The following is a 12,484-nucleotide window of genomic DNA, read 5'->3' as shown; positions in this document are numbered from 1 at the left end:
CAATGGGCAGCATTGTTGACATTGCTCAGGGGCATTGCTTTTGAGTCACAAGATCGATAACTCTTCCCTGTAAATATTTTTTTTTTCTGTTGAACCCATTCTTCCATACTTATAATAGTCCCGGAAAGCCTTGTACGCATTAGATTTAGTATTTACTTACTGCATTTCTCCTCCGTGTGTGGCCTTATTGAGGATTCCACAGTGCTGTTAGCCGTGGTGTCCTGCAGGGGGCAGTGCAGCTTCTCTCTGTGCTCAGTGTGCGCATGAAGAAGAGCAGCAGCTTGTGTACACGGAAGTGCACACAGTGGCTATCTATGGTTCTGTGTGTCACGGTGGAGCTGTGAGGTGTGTGTGGGTGTGTGTGTGTGCGACACAGATTAGCTCAGTTCGGTTTGGTTTGTGTTCGATCGGCGTGCGGACAAAATGAAGACGGCATTTCTGCCACTCGTTGTTGTTCTGTGTGTCTGCCTGGTCGGAGGTGAGTAGACTGTTTTTGTTTTTCCTCTCTCCTGTCCTCTGAGTGGGACAGAAATGTGAGACCTGAACACTTATCCGTGCTGGCTCGATAAGCTCCCCGGATCAACCGCCTGTGTACCCAGCGTCTCTTCTTTATCAGGAAGAAAAGAATGAGGAAATCACCGAGAATCACCCAAAAGACATCCGTTAATCCGTTAAAGTGGAAAAATGTGTTTATATACATGTTTGTGTTTGTGCGTGTGTAGTTTTTAATGAGGCGTTTCATTAGATACTAATCAGATCATTCCATTGTTCTTGTGTCTGCAGTGGTGTTAGAAGTTAGAAAGCGATGCTTATTCATGTTGAATTATATGAAGTTATAATCATTAATCCCATATTAATCCCATCAGACCAGGAAGGGGACTACAGGTCCCTATTTCCAACCTATTTCAGATAGTTTCAGAAAAACAAGAAAAAAATTAGACTGGTTTTAAAAAACGAGATATTGCTGTCATTAAGACAGAAATGTTGAATAAAATATTTAAATGACAGTAGTTAGGAGGACAAAATACCATATAACAGATACGATTAATAAAAGAACATTTTAAATATATTTAGACTGTCCTTCATTCCTGAATAAAGAAAGGGTTTCTTTACCTTTAATTGTTAGAGAAATGTATTTTAAACACACTGATGACTTTATCAGTCACTGTTTGTTTAGATTTATGTAGTGAAACTGCTTTGTTGGCTTTACAAAAGGGCAGAGTGAAATAACCTTACACGAGATGAGTTATCTACTTGGTTTTTGTTATGTAACCTGAAATGTCCTGGATCAATGTACATGGTTTTATAACTCTAAGGAAGGACCTAGAAGTTGTTACTCATTATTATGATTATGATTATCATTTTTAATTTTGATTTGTAAAATGCTGGTCACACCAAAACCGAGCTGCAAAGTTACAGAGTAACGTCAGCTAAGATTTCTTTCATCAGATTTCAGGTTGTGATAAAGCAGAAATAGATGATGATAGATTACTGATGGATTGAGTCATTTTAGCAGAAACATCATTGAAACCGTTTGGATCCCTGGATCACTGCAACTGCACCCCGCGCTGCTGTCATAGTTAATAGTTCTTCTGCATGTGTACGAGTAGATGGATAATAACAAACAAGGCGAGTGGCATGACTCCCAGTCCACATTCTACTGGTGCTTGGTAGTTTTATAGTTGAGTCACTGGAAATAGCAGTCCAACTTGGTCATCTGTCCACATGAATGTCTGTGTGCTCTCCGTTGTTCATTTTTATACCATTTGTATAAAAATGAACAATGGTTTGTAACAATTCATTACAAAAACAACCAACAGTAACAACTCTTGGCCAAGCATGCAAACTACATTTTCAGCGTTTGTGCAGTTCTTTTGAAAATGGACATCATTTTCAAAGTGTTGCGTTGCGTTTTTATCCGTACACCTGCTGTGTTGTCCTACTTTTTAGCCCTGACAGACAGATTCGTTAGGTTTATCTCATATGCTGCGTGCACGGAAGTGAACAAACTCATTGGCCACAGTAACACATTCACCATCTGATGCAAAAGCTCTGCCACAGCTTTATGGCATTTATGATCTTTTACAATGGCCGTGATGTTTGCTTTCCTGTTGCTGTAGTTCTACAGAGCCACAGTGTGCAGACAATAGAGATTACCAATTCTGTAAAGTTACATTAAATAGCAGAAAGTTGTATTTAATTGCGTTGAATTGTACAGGAAAGTGGATTAAGTCAGCTAAGATGCTGTTAATCTGTGTTTGGTCACAGTTCACCAGTCACGAAAACAAACATGTTCCAGTAACTTTTATTTACACTTCTTTTGTTTCGTCTCCAGATAAACTTCTCCTATCGTAAAGTTGTGTTCTTGTGTGTGGATTCTTTGTCCTCTGCTTTCATGTCCTGGCTTTCAGGTTGATGTTTTTTTCCTTTTACAGGATAGATAATCTAATTGTATAAGCCTACAGTCCGTTATAATCTAATCATGAGGAGGATGATGACAAAAAATGGAAGAGGATGTTACCAACAGGTTGTGTCAGACAAGTTGTACAAAATTTGTCTGAGTGTGTGTGTCAGATGTATGCTGTTGAAGAAAAGCAGAAATCCAAAGTTCACTTTTTCTGACTTTGAGATTGAAAATGGCTGCATTGATGATGTTTCTTAATAAATGTATATACGCTGTTTGTTGATGGAATTGGAATTTTCCGTTACATTTGCTTTTGTTATTTTCAGGGGCTCCATTAATGAAGGACGACCCGAGCTCACCCATCAGTGACAATAATCCAAATTCTGTAAATGGAGGTTTGACAAACAAGCAAAATGTAATGTCAGCGGAAACAGGGTCAGAACAAGCTAATAAGATGCCAGAAAGTGAAAAAGGCGAGACCCCAGGATCTGACGGCAAGAAACCGGCGACGAACGAGGACGCCGTCAAGAAGCCGGTACCGGAGGAGGACCCCGTCAAGAAGCCGGTGCCGGAGGAGGAGGCCGTCAAGAAGCCGGCGCCGGAGGAGGACGCTGTGAAGAAACCGGCGCCGGAGGAGGACCCCGTCAAGAAGCCGGCGCCGGAGGAGGAGCCGGCGCCGGAGGAGGACGCCGGCAAGAAGCCGACGCCGGAGGAGGACCCCGTCGAGAAACCGGCACCGGAAGAGGACCCCGTCAAGAAGCCGGCGCCGGAGGAGGACCCCGTCAAGAAGCCGGCGCCGGAGGAGGACGCCAGCAAGAAGCCGACACCGGAGGAGGACGCCGGCAAGAAGCCGGCGCCGGAGGAGGACGCCGGCAAGAAGCCGACGCCGGAGGAGGACCCTGTCAAGAAGCCGGCGCCGGAGGAGGACCCTGTCAAGAAGCCGGCGCCGGAGGAGGACCCTGTCAAGAAGCCGGCGCCGGAGGAGGACCCTGTCAAGAAGCCGGCGCCGGAGGAGGACCCTGTCAAGAAGCCAGCGCCGGAGGAGGACGCCGGCAAGAAGCCGGCGCCGGAGGAGGACGCCGTGAAGAAGCCGGCCCCGGAGGAGGACGCCGTGAAGAAGCCGGCCCCGGAGGAGGACCCTGTCAAGAAGCCAGCGCCGGAGGAGGACGGTGTGAAGAAGCCGGCGCCGGAGGAGGACCCTGTCAAGAAGCCGGCGCCGGAGGAGGACGCCGTGAAGAAGCCGGCGCCGGAGGAAGACGGCGTCAAGAAGCCGACGACGGACGATGCCGACAAGAAGCAGGGGACGGAAGACGGTGACGGGGTGACGCCAATGTTGGAAGAGGGTGAAGACGAAGACCCAGACAGCGACGAAAACAAGAACTTTGGTTTGGAAGATCAAGATGATGAAAAAAACACACCAGAAGTAAATGATGCGAATCAGGAAACCGGTGACAAGTTGCTACCAGGCGATAATGCAAAGAATGGAAATGCTGTAAAAGCTCAGCCTGACCTACCCGGATTTAAAGATGAGGCAGAAAGCAGCCATTTCTTTGCCTACCTTGTCTCCACTGCTGTGCTGGTGGCTGTTCTGTACATCACTTACCACAACAAACGCAAGGTACTGTTTCCTTTCAAACCTCTCTGAACCAAACTTTCCATTTCCATTGACCTAGATTACATTTCAGGACCTCTTCTTGACATCTGTCGTGTAACCTTCTTAGATAGAAAGTCCCCCACCTATGTACAGTGCTAAGCAAATCATGTTGTCATTTTGACTTTTGCAGAGTAAATTGAAATAATGGTCATTGCTTGTTAAGTACAGTTAGTGAACTTGGTGCAACTGACACAGACGCCGGTCTATTTGCATAAAACCGTAGTTAAAGTAATCTGACCTGATCGTCAGGTGTTCTGAGGCATGGTTTACTCTTGCGGTGACTTTTCTTTGTCCTGCTCAAAGTGTGGAAAAAATAGAAAGATTTGCATTCCAAACCAATTGTATTTACATTTCTAACATTGGACCAAAAGATTTGAATAAATACTGTGCTTGTTAGCTGTCTGGACATACAGTATATTCATCAGCAGATCAGGTTACACCAGCGTGTAAGTCACCCACCTCAGCTGAAATTCCTCCGACGTGCTTATCCGTTATGACTTGCTGATAAGAAATGGAACTGAAGCTTGCCACATCCTGTATTTAGTCTAGTTTAGAGGTATTTGGTGTGTGCAGCATTCAGACTTAAATTGAACCACAGCAGGCAGAGATCTGCTCTTTAACCATGTTTTAACCGGTAACTCAATAAGACTGAGTTTAAATGCACCCTTCCAGATTGGGGGTTTGATTAAATATGGAATTGTGTTGTGGATTTGGTGCCCTGCATTAAGTAGTCATTTGAATACTTTTTTCCATTCTGTCATTGTTTCATCCTTCCAGATCATTGCTTTCGCTCTGGAAGGAAAGCGATCTCGATCCTCGCGTCGACCCAAGTCTTCGCAGTACCAGAAGCTGGAGCAGCATGTGAGCGAGCTGTTGATTGTGAAATAGTCATTTCTTAAAATATGTTGTTATTTTCATTTGGTGAATAATGAAATTCTTTGTCTGTTTTTTTCTTTCCAGATGTGATCTCGGGGTATTTCCCATCGAAACTGAATACACTATTGTGGGAAGATGGAGTTCTGATGCTGACATTCTATTCGTGCACACTGCATCGCATTCACTTTGGTTTAAATGTACATTTTCTATTTTGTACCTTTTTTGATGTGTTTTGCATGACTATGCAGCTGACACTGTTGCCTTATTGAGGGGAATAGTGGAAATGCAGTGAAGGTAATTTGAGCATGCCGTTTTTGCACTCGTCATTGTTCCACTTTGTAGGCAGTCTTGTAACCTGGCCTGACTAAGGTCCTGACTCAGGATATTTCAGTAGCAAATGAGCTGTTTTGATTCCAGCCTTGTTTGGATGATTCGTTGGAGATTGCCCCCTCATACAGAAATAAGCCATCTAAGTCTCTGTGTTGGATTTACTGAGGTTGTTATTAATGTCTGTGTAATGGAAATATATCCGGACTTTCTGAGGTGTGTGAGAGCGCCACACTCGAATTTGGGTTCATAGTCACAAGTCACTGGCCAGATGAATGTATTAGCATTTATTATTTGAACAATCACTCCATCATATTGAAGGATAAAATATCTTATCGGTAATTTGTATGCTCATAGTTTGTCATTCATATTTATTTTGCTTAAAACTTAAACTCAAGCACTGAGCTAGTTTAGCCTGGTATGATGAGTGAAGGTGTAGAAGAAACTCAACAGAAGATAACAAAACCTCACTACAGATTTGGGGTGGTACTGTTATGCAGAAACCACTATTTCTTCAGCAGAAGCGTGAAGGTAAACTTAAGCCAAAAGAGTCCCGATTTTGTGCACGTGTGGCCATGTGGACGACATTCACAGAATGTCAACAGCAATGTGACGCCACAGTCTTTCACTGGGATGTTTCCCATTGAGTGATTCTAACTTCTGAGTGTGGCAGCCAGTCACTTAACACGTGCTGCTGACAAACTATTTTAGGCCGTTTGAAATGTAATAAAGTCAATAACATAGCTTGCCAGTAGTGCCATGAAATGGTGAAAACACATTTCACATTTGACACAGCACTGCAAATTGGGCATCCTCAGTGAGCAAATATAATGGATATGGAAAGTTTTTTTTCTTTTAAATGGTACATCAGTAATGAAAAACCAACAAACAACTTATTTTTTGGCTTTATTGACTTTATAACATTCAAACTGGACAAAATCAAATTTATTTCTGAATTAAATATCAAGTAGATATTGAAATGTTGAATTGTCTGGTATCTCTAGTTTATGTGTGTACTTATCAGCTTCTGTTTGAAATCATTTTTAGCTGTACTATAAGTTTAAGAGTGAAGATTCGGGGGGGTCATCGCGTTGACTGTTAGGACTGCACTAGGAAAAACTTACCTAACTCTGGGGGATGACCACTAATCTGTAAAATGTGATCTTTCCTTGAGCCTAGTTCAGTGTTTATGTCCTGAGATGACAGAATCGTGCCAAATTGTGAATGATTTTTACTGTGATTCGTTGTGTTGCTAGTGTATCGTGCCTGTCTCCTTTGATTAGCGCTTTGTTTGTAGCAAATAGTGATCACAGGAAGCCAGTTCTGTGTAAGAAACGTAGCCTAGCTATTTCCTGTCAAAAGAAATACAATATTCAATAAGAAATATATTTTTATTGAGAAATTGCATAGAAAATGAAACATTTTTATATATTTTGGTCTTTTTCCTCAGTGAAATTAAATATTAGAAATGAACTGAAAACATCCTGTATATGTAGCTAAAATTAATTTGAAGTATTTATTTCACTTTGACTTCTCATGAAAATATTTTGCTGTTCTTCAAATGAAGATGAAGTCCCAAATAAATGCTTTTTGTACCGCCTTGCCTCACACGAACTGAATCCCTTTATTAAGTAGTATTCACATTTAACTCTGAACAGTTTTTTTTCCAAGAGAAAATGTTGCACACATTATAAATTTAAAAGCCAGTAATTGGTTAAGTTCATAAAAAGAACAATTTAACCAATCAGGTAGTTTTAGAATGTTATTTTTCAAATGTGTGATAGTTTTGGAACGTGTGACAGTTTAAGAATGTTGATGAATTTGGAATGATAGTCACATACTGAAACACTAGTCTTCTTTGTACAGATTTGATACACAGTATACCTTTTAAGATTATGAATATGTGCAACTTTACAAAGACATTGTCAATGAATCACCTATGTACACCATTTATTGTGATTCTAGAAAGTAAAAAAAGGAATACTTAAAAGTTTCAAGTATTTAAAGTGCGACAGGGACTTTAAAGCAGGTCCATCCTTGACAGAGGGCCAGTCCATAAGAGAAAATACATTTTGATCATCACATTATATACACGGATTATTCTGGAAACCGGCAGGGTGGCAGTCTGTGTGTTTGCTTCAGGCACTGGGAGCACGTGCTGTTTGCAGAGCCGGTCTCCCTCACAGAGGCGTCATGTTGCGGCTCTCCGCCTCATAGATGTCCGGTATCTCCCCCATGGCGGAGGACACCATGTGGACCGAGTTCCGCCCGCGGAGCTCCCTCTCGTACTGCACGAGCTGCCTCCAGAAGCCGCGGTTCGGCCTCGCCACGGGCCGGCAGGCCTTCACGCGGCCGTGCGCCTCCAGGAGCGTCGCGTCGCCGTGCTTCATCAGGTAGGCCATGCACAGCGCCGCCGAGCGGCTGACCCCGGCGTTGCAGTGCACCAGCGTGCGGCCGCTCCGCTCCGCGGTGCTCTGGATTCGATCCGCCACCCCGTCGAAGTGGTCGCACAGGCGGGCCTCCGGGGCGTCGGACACCGGGATGTGGAGGTAGTGGACGCCCGGGGGAGGAGCGCCGTCGCGCGGGGTCTCGGTGACGTTGATGATGCACGTGATGTCGTTTCCGGTCAGCTGCGCCGCGTCGTGAGCCGCTCGGACATTGCTGAGGTAAAGGTGGTCGGTAACCCGACACAGGCCCGACAGACCCGCAGGGCGCCGCGGCGGCATGGGGACAGACGTTCTCCTGAGGTTTTCTGTCACCGGTGTTGGCTCAACGATACGTCGGTCTGCTGTACGGCAAGGCATCCAGGACAATTTTTAAAAAAGCGCACGCAATGGCGTCCCCTGCTGGACGAATATTAAACATACACTCATCGACTGAGTGAAATGTTTTGTTTCACTGTATAAACCAAACACAAAGGTTACATCAGTTTGTTTCATAAAATTGCATGTGTTTACCAGAGCACTCCATGTGCATCTGCCAGAGAGCTCCTGATTAAAGTATGGTTCTTTACTTATTTTCTACATAATTTAATAATTTCTTTCAAACAAAATGATTTTTTTTTCACTTTATGTTATTGTTGGGAAACTTTTGGATATGCATATGAGCATGTTTATGTTTTATCAAACTGGTATCACTTACCATGGAGCTGAACCAGGGCTTGAATCCTCCTCATAATCTGTCTGCCTTCTCCTTTTCTCTCCTTCTATTCCCTAACCCCAACCGGACCTTCAGACAGTCTCCATGCTCAGCCTGGTTCTGCAGAAGGTTTCCACCTCTGATGCAGGTTTCTTCCCATTAATTTTTTTCCCCTTTACACCATGGCCTATGCTTTCTCATGTGGAATTGTTTGATTTTTCCTCTGTAAAAGTGCCTTCAGATGTCTGTGCTCTACTTGGCACTATAGAGAACTAAAACCCAACTGAATTTCTTGCTTGTACATGTAAAAACAATAATATGTGTCTTTTCTCGTGAGTCTGTGTTTCATTTTTCACACTTGCATTACAGTGATGGTGTTTTGAATTTCATATAAATAGTTTTTATAGTATAAATTATATTATTTTAAATATAATGTTTTATAATATTGTGTACATTTTTCCAAAATTGTGTCACCTTGTACAGGCCCGGAAAAATGTGAATGGTCCACATGTGCAGGTCCACACTTGTCCAACAGTGTTGCCCAGCACGTAGTTTGTTTACTTTCTGTTTTTGTAGTCATATTTTTCCAGCATAATTCTCTCCAAGTTGAGAAAATTGTGGATATCCATTGCATCTCACACATCTTTCTTTAGTTATTTCAATCTCCAACTCTGCTTTCCAGTTTCATCTTTCGAAGCTCAAGAATGATATAACCCAGCACTTTCAGAGTATGACGTGGAACTGCTGTGATAACTGGATTTCGCCATGTGGGGTGAACTAAGGTTCGTCTTATCTTGACCAAAGTGCTTCTTGCTCGTGTCAAAGAGTCACATTCTGCTGAAGTCTGCTTACAGAAACTCCAAGCTGCCAATGACCTCCTCCTTTCCTGTTCCTTTGTGAGGCATGAAAATGTTTATGCATTAATTCCTTCATCTGCCTGTTGTTGACTAATTCTTCCTCTTTGGCAGATGATGTGTATGATTTCTTCATACATAGTATGCACCCGTTGCTACAATTCAGTTCATTTGCATTTATACGATAGCACTGATTACAGTCGTTGTTTCATTCAAAGCTTATTTCATTTTTTTTATTGTGTCCATGAAATATTTACCAAGTTCACATCTAAAAAAAAAAGCGTTTTAATAGATGAAGAGTTTCTGTTATTTATCTTCCTTTCATTTATTTTCATAATTTCTACTAACATGCGTTCATTGGGATGAGGCATTCCCCTGAACCCCCGACTTGTCCCAGTCTGGAGCTCTCTGGCGCCCCTCAGAGGGGCCTCGCCCCGCGCTTTGGGAACCACCTGCTGGGGTCAGTCCAAGCATGAGTGATGTTGCGGTGTGTGGGACGAGGCTGCAGCTCGGTTTCCCAGGAAACACAGATGGTGGATGGAGGGGGCGCAGACAAAGGACCATAAACCTGCAGACCGAGAGCCCGGCCCCCCTCCCCCGTCCAGCCACAGCAGCCTCTCCTCTCATTAAAACCCATTCTCTTCGTCCTGCGGCTCCCGTCTTTCCGGACCGGAGCCCCCCTCCCGGACCGGACCCCCCCCCTCCTCCCGGACCGGACTCCGTCAGGGCGCAGCTGCTGCTGTCGGCACTCCCACATCTGCGGCTCTCCGCACGGCGGCCATGGAGAGAAAGAGAGGACGTCTTCACTGCCGCTGCACCCGCAATCACCGCAACACAACCACGCAAACACACGCGCACGACCAGCCTGGATGATCCTCATCATGGGAGCTGGAGGAGAAGAAAGAGAAGGCGAGGAGGGAGGAGAGTCATCCTCCCGGCGTTTGTTGCTGCATGTGGGACCTGATCACTGGTACGGAAAATAAAAACCCCATTGTTCATTATTCCGATGTTATTTTGGTTTAATCTTAATAATTCTGCACGGATCACGCTAGTTCGCTTGGTTTTTATCTAGTAGTAGATCCGCTAAACAGACTCCTGCAGAGGAGGGCCTGGTCTGGAGGGTTTCTCTGAATCTCACCACCTTAAGGAGCCATAGATATTTATAAAATAAAGGTTTTTATTATTTCTTACATATCACATGGTGGAAATTTACAGTGTGTCTTTTTCCTCCATTCTTTTTTTTTTTAATTTGATGAGATGAAATCATAACAAAATCGTGCTTTAGAATTTTGTGCTGTATGTGCCGTAATTTTTTTTATTGTCTATTGATCTAAAGAGCTGTCAACAATAACATTAAAACCATGAGAAAAAACATCAAGACACATTCAACCAAAACTTACTACTGGAAATAAGATAAAGCGTGTGTGTGAGAGACAGGATGTGGAAAATGATCCAAGAATTCAATCAGTTGTCCCAAAAAATGTAAAGAAAGAGGCCGAGCAGCGTGTTTTCCATGTTATTCAGTGTGGCTTTTGGTTTCTAGGTAACCTGGTGCTGCATGGACTCATGGATTCATCTGCAGAGCTGCTCTCCAGTCAGGATGGAACCAGCATCAGGACAGGTTATGTGCACAGCCTGGAATATCTTTATAAAATCACTGTTGATTTCACGTGATTGATCTTTTAGCTGGGGATGTTTTTCAGTTTCACTCATCTCAGGCTAACTAGAAGAAACAACAAACAGAGGAGAAATAGTCCCTGGGGCATTTTGGGCGGACAGTTGGGTGGCGTCCCACTTTTCTGCTGCTTTGTGTTGTGTGTTCTTCTCCAGTTACACTGATGAAAAGGCAGATCTGGACCCGACAGGACCTCACTGTGCTCCGTCCCGGTGGCTCCTCTCCATCGCCCTCTGCTGAGCCGCCTCGCTCCCCGGTACACAATCTATGAGCAGATTTACACGACTGTGACTTTTATTTCCCTCGTATTCACTTTTACACTCTGCTCTGTGACTCGTTACATCGGTCTGGATGAATATAAACTACAGCGCCAGTTTTTATGGACTCAATCTTGCTCTTGCCTACATCCAGTATATGCTCCTCTGTGTTTGTACTAAACCTCTCTGCTGGTGGAGTGTGCAGATAAATCGAGAGCAGACAGAGCATGGGAGATTAGTTACGTGCTAAATCACTGACATATTCTTACGATATGCTACTATCATTCTCAGGATTACAGTTAAGAGTGGAGATAAACCAGCCTCCAAGTGGAGCCCATGACCCAATCAGATTAGAATAATCTTCAACTCAGATTCATTTATTCAACGTTATGGGGGATTATACAGCCAAAGGAAGTGTTTGCGTGTCAAGGTAAAAGTGTGTATTTAAGAGCATGTCATGTTTAATAAGAAAGACATTCATGTTCATCTGAAAATCACATCATCGTTCATTATATGCTCTATGCTGGACTTTTCTAACATTGCCTGTACTCTCATTTCTCTTGCAGTGACTGATGCATGATGGGAATTCTGCTGCCCTGTACACCTTCAGAAGGAGGGAGTCCGAGTTTCCCCACTAACAACCCGCTTCCACTAAATTCATTAAGAGTTAAAAGTCCTTGTTCTGTTTTTTTTTTTTTTTGTTTTTTTTAAAAATAATTTTCAATGTGATCAGATTCAGGAGAAAGTATTCAATCGCTGGTGTACAAAATGTTTTTTTTTTTTTTTTTTTACACCATCTCTCACATATACTTCTCATCTTTGGCTGTTAGTAATACCAACATAGCTTCATCCACACCCACGCTCTCTTCTTTCCTCCCCCTCTTCAAACACAGTGGCGCTGTCGTCATCAGACGACTCACAGGCTTGTTTTCCTCAGCTGCTGTGTGCAGTGACCTCTTCCCTCCGTACCTCAGACACTCGTTCTCACACTTTGATTGGTCCTCGCTGCAGAGGACTCTTCACTCGAAGAGGCGTTTCAGCAGCCCTGCCTCATGTGCCTTCTCGCCAAATCTCGCACGTTATTTGTGCCAGAACCAGACCTGGAAATCTCCGATACTTTTAAGCGTAATGGTTTAAAAAAAAAAAAAGAGAGAGAGAGAGAGAGAGAGAGAGAGAGAGAGAGAGAGAAAACTGCTAAAATGTGGGGGAATGACAAGTTTTCTCACGTTATAATGATGTGTAATTCACACAGTATGTTTTTGTTTGTCTCTTAAGTTGGGTGTGATGGCAATTATTTTA

At 43.5% G+C, this 12,484-nt stretch overlaps 2 protein-coding genes and 1 long non-coding RNA gene across 3 annotated transcripts; 2 read left to right on the top strand and 1 right to left on the bottom strand.

Annotated features, from left to right (window-relative positions):
* Positions 1-309: 309 nt before the first annotated feature.
* Positions 310-6,864, top strand: tgoln2 (trans-golgi network protein 2). The gene is made up of 4 exons (XM_030104451.1): positions 310-478; positions 2,731-4,022; positions 4,836-4,919; positions 5,019-6,864. Exons 1-4 carry the CDS (start codon positions 424-426, stop codon positions 5,022-5,024), a joined length of 1,437 nt encoding a protein of 478 aa, XP_029960311.1. The 5' UTR covers positions 310-423; the 3' UTR covers positions 5,025-6,864.
* On the bottom strand, positions 6,851-8,031 carry LOC115397935 (dual specificity protein phosphatase 18). Its single transcript, XM_030104478.1, has one exon. It carries the CDS (start codon positions 7,985-7,987, stop codon positions 7,442-7,444), a length of 546 nt encoding a protein of 181 aa, XP_029960338.1. The 5' UTR covers positions 7,988-8,031; the 3' UTR covers positions 6,851-7,441.
* A 452-nt stretch (positions 8,032-8,483) lies between these two features.
* On the top strand, positions 8,484-11,864 carry LOC115397940 (uncharacterized). The gene is made up of 4 exons (XR_003932541.1): positions 8,484-8,547; positions 9,082-10,223; positions 10,797-11,184; positions 11,752-11,864. It is a non-coding gene; the product is annotated as an uncharacterized LOC115397940 (long non-coding RNA).
* The last annotated feature ends 620 nt before the right edge of the window (positions 11,865-12,484 follow it).

The sequence above is a fragment of the Salarias fasciatus genome, chromosome 12 (genome assembly GCF_902148845.1).
Source record: "Salarias fasciatus chromosome 12, fSalaFa1.1, whole genome shotgun sequence".
In the NCBI taxonomy this organism is placed as follows: Eukaryota; Metazoa; Chordata; class Actinopteri; order Blenniiformes; family Blenniidae; genus Salarias; species Salarias fasciatus.
Note: the sequence above shows the minus strand (reverse complement) of the source record. Positions and strands in the feature narration are given on the sequence as shown.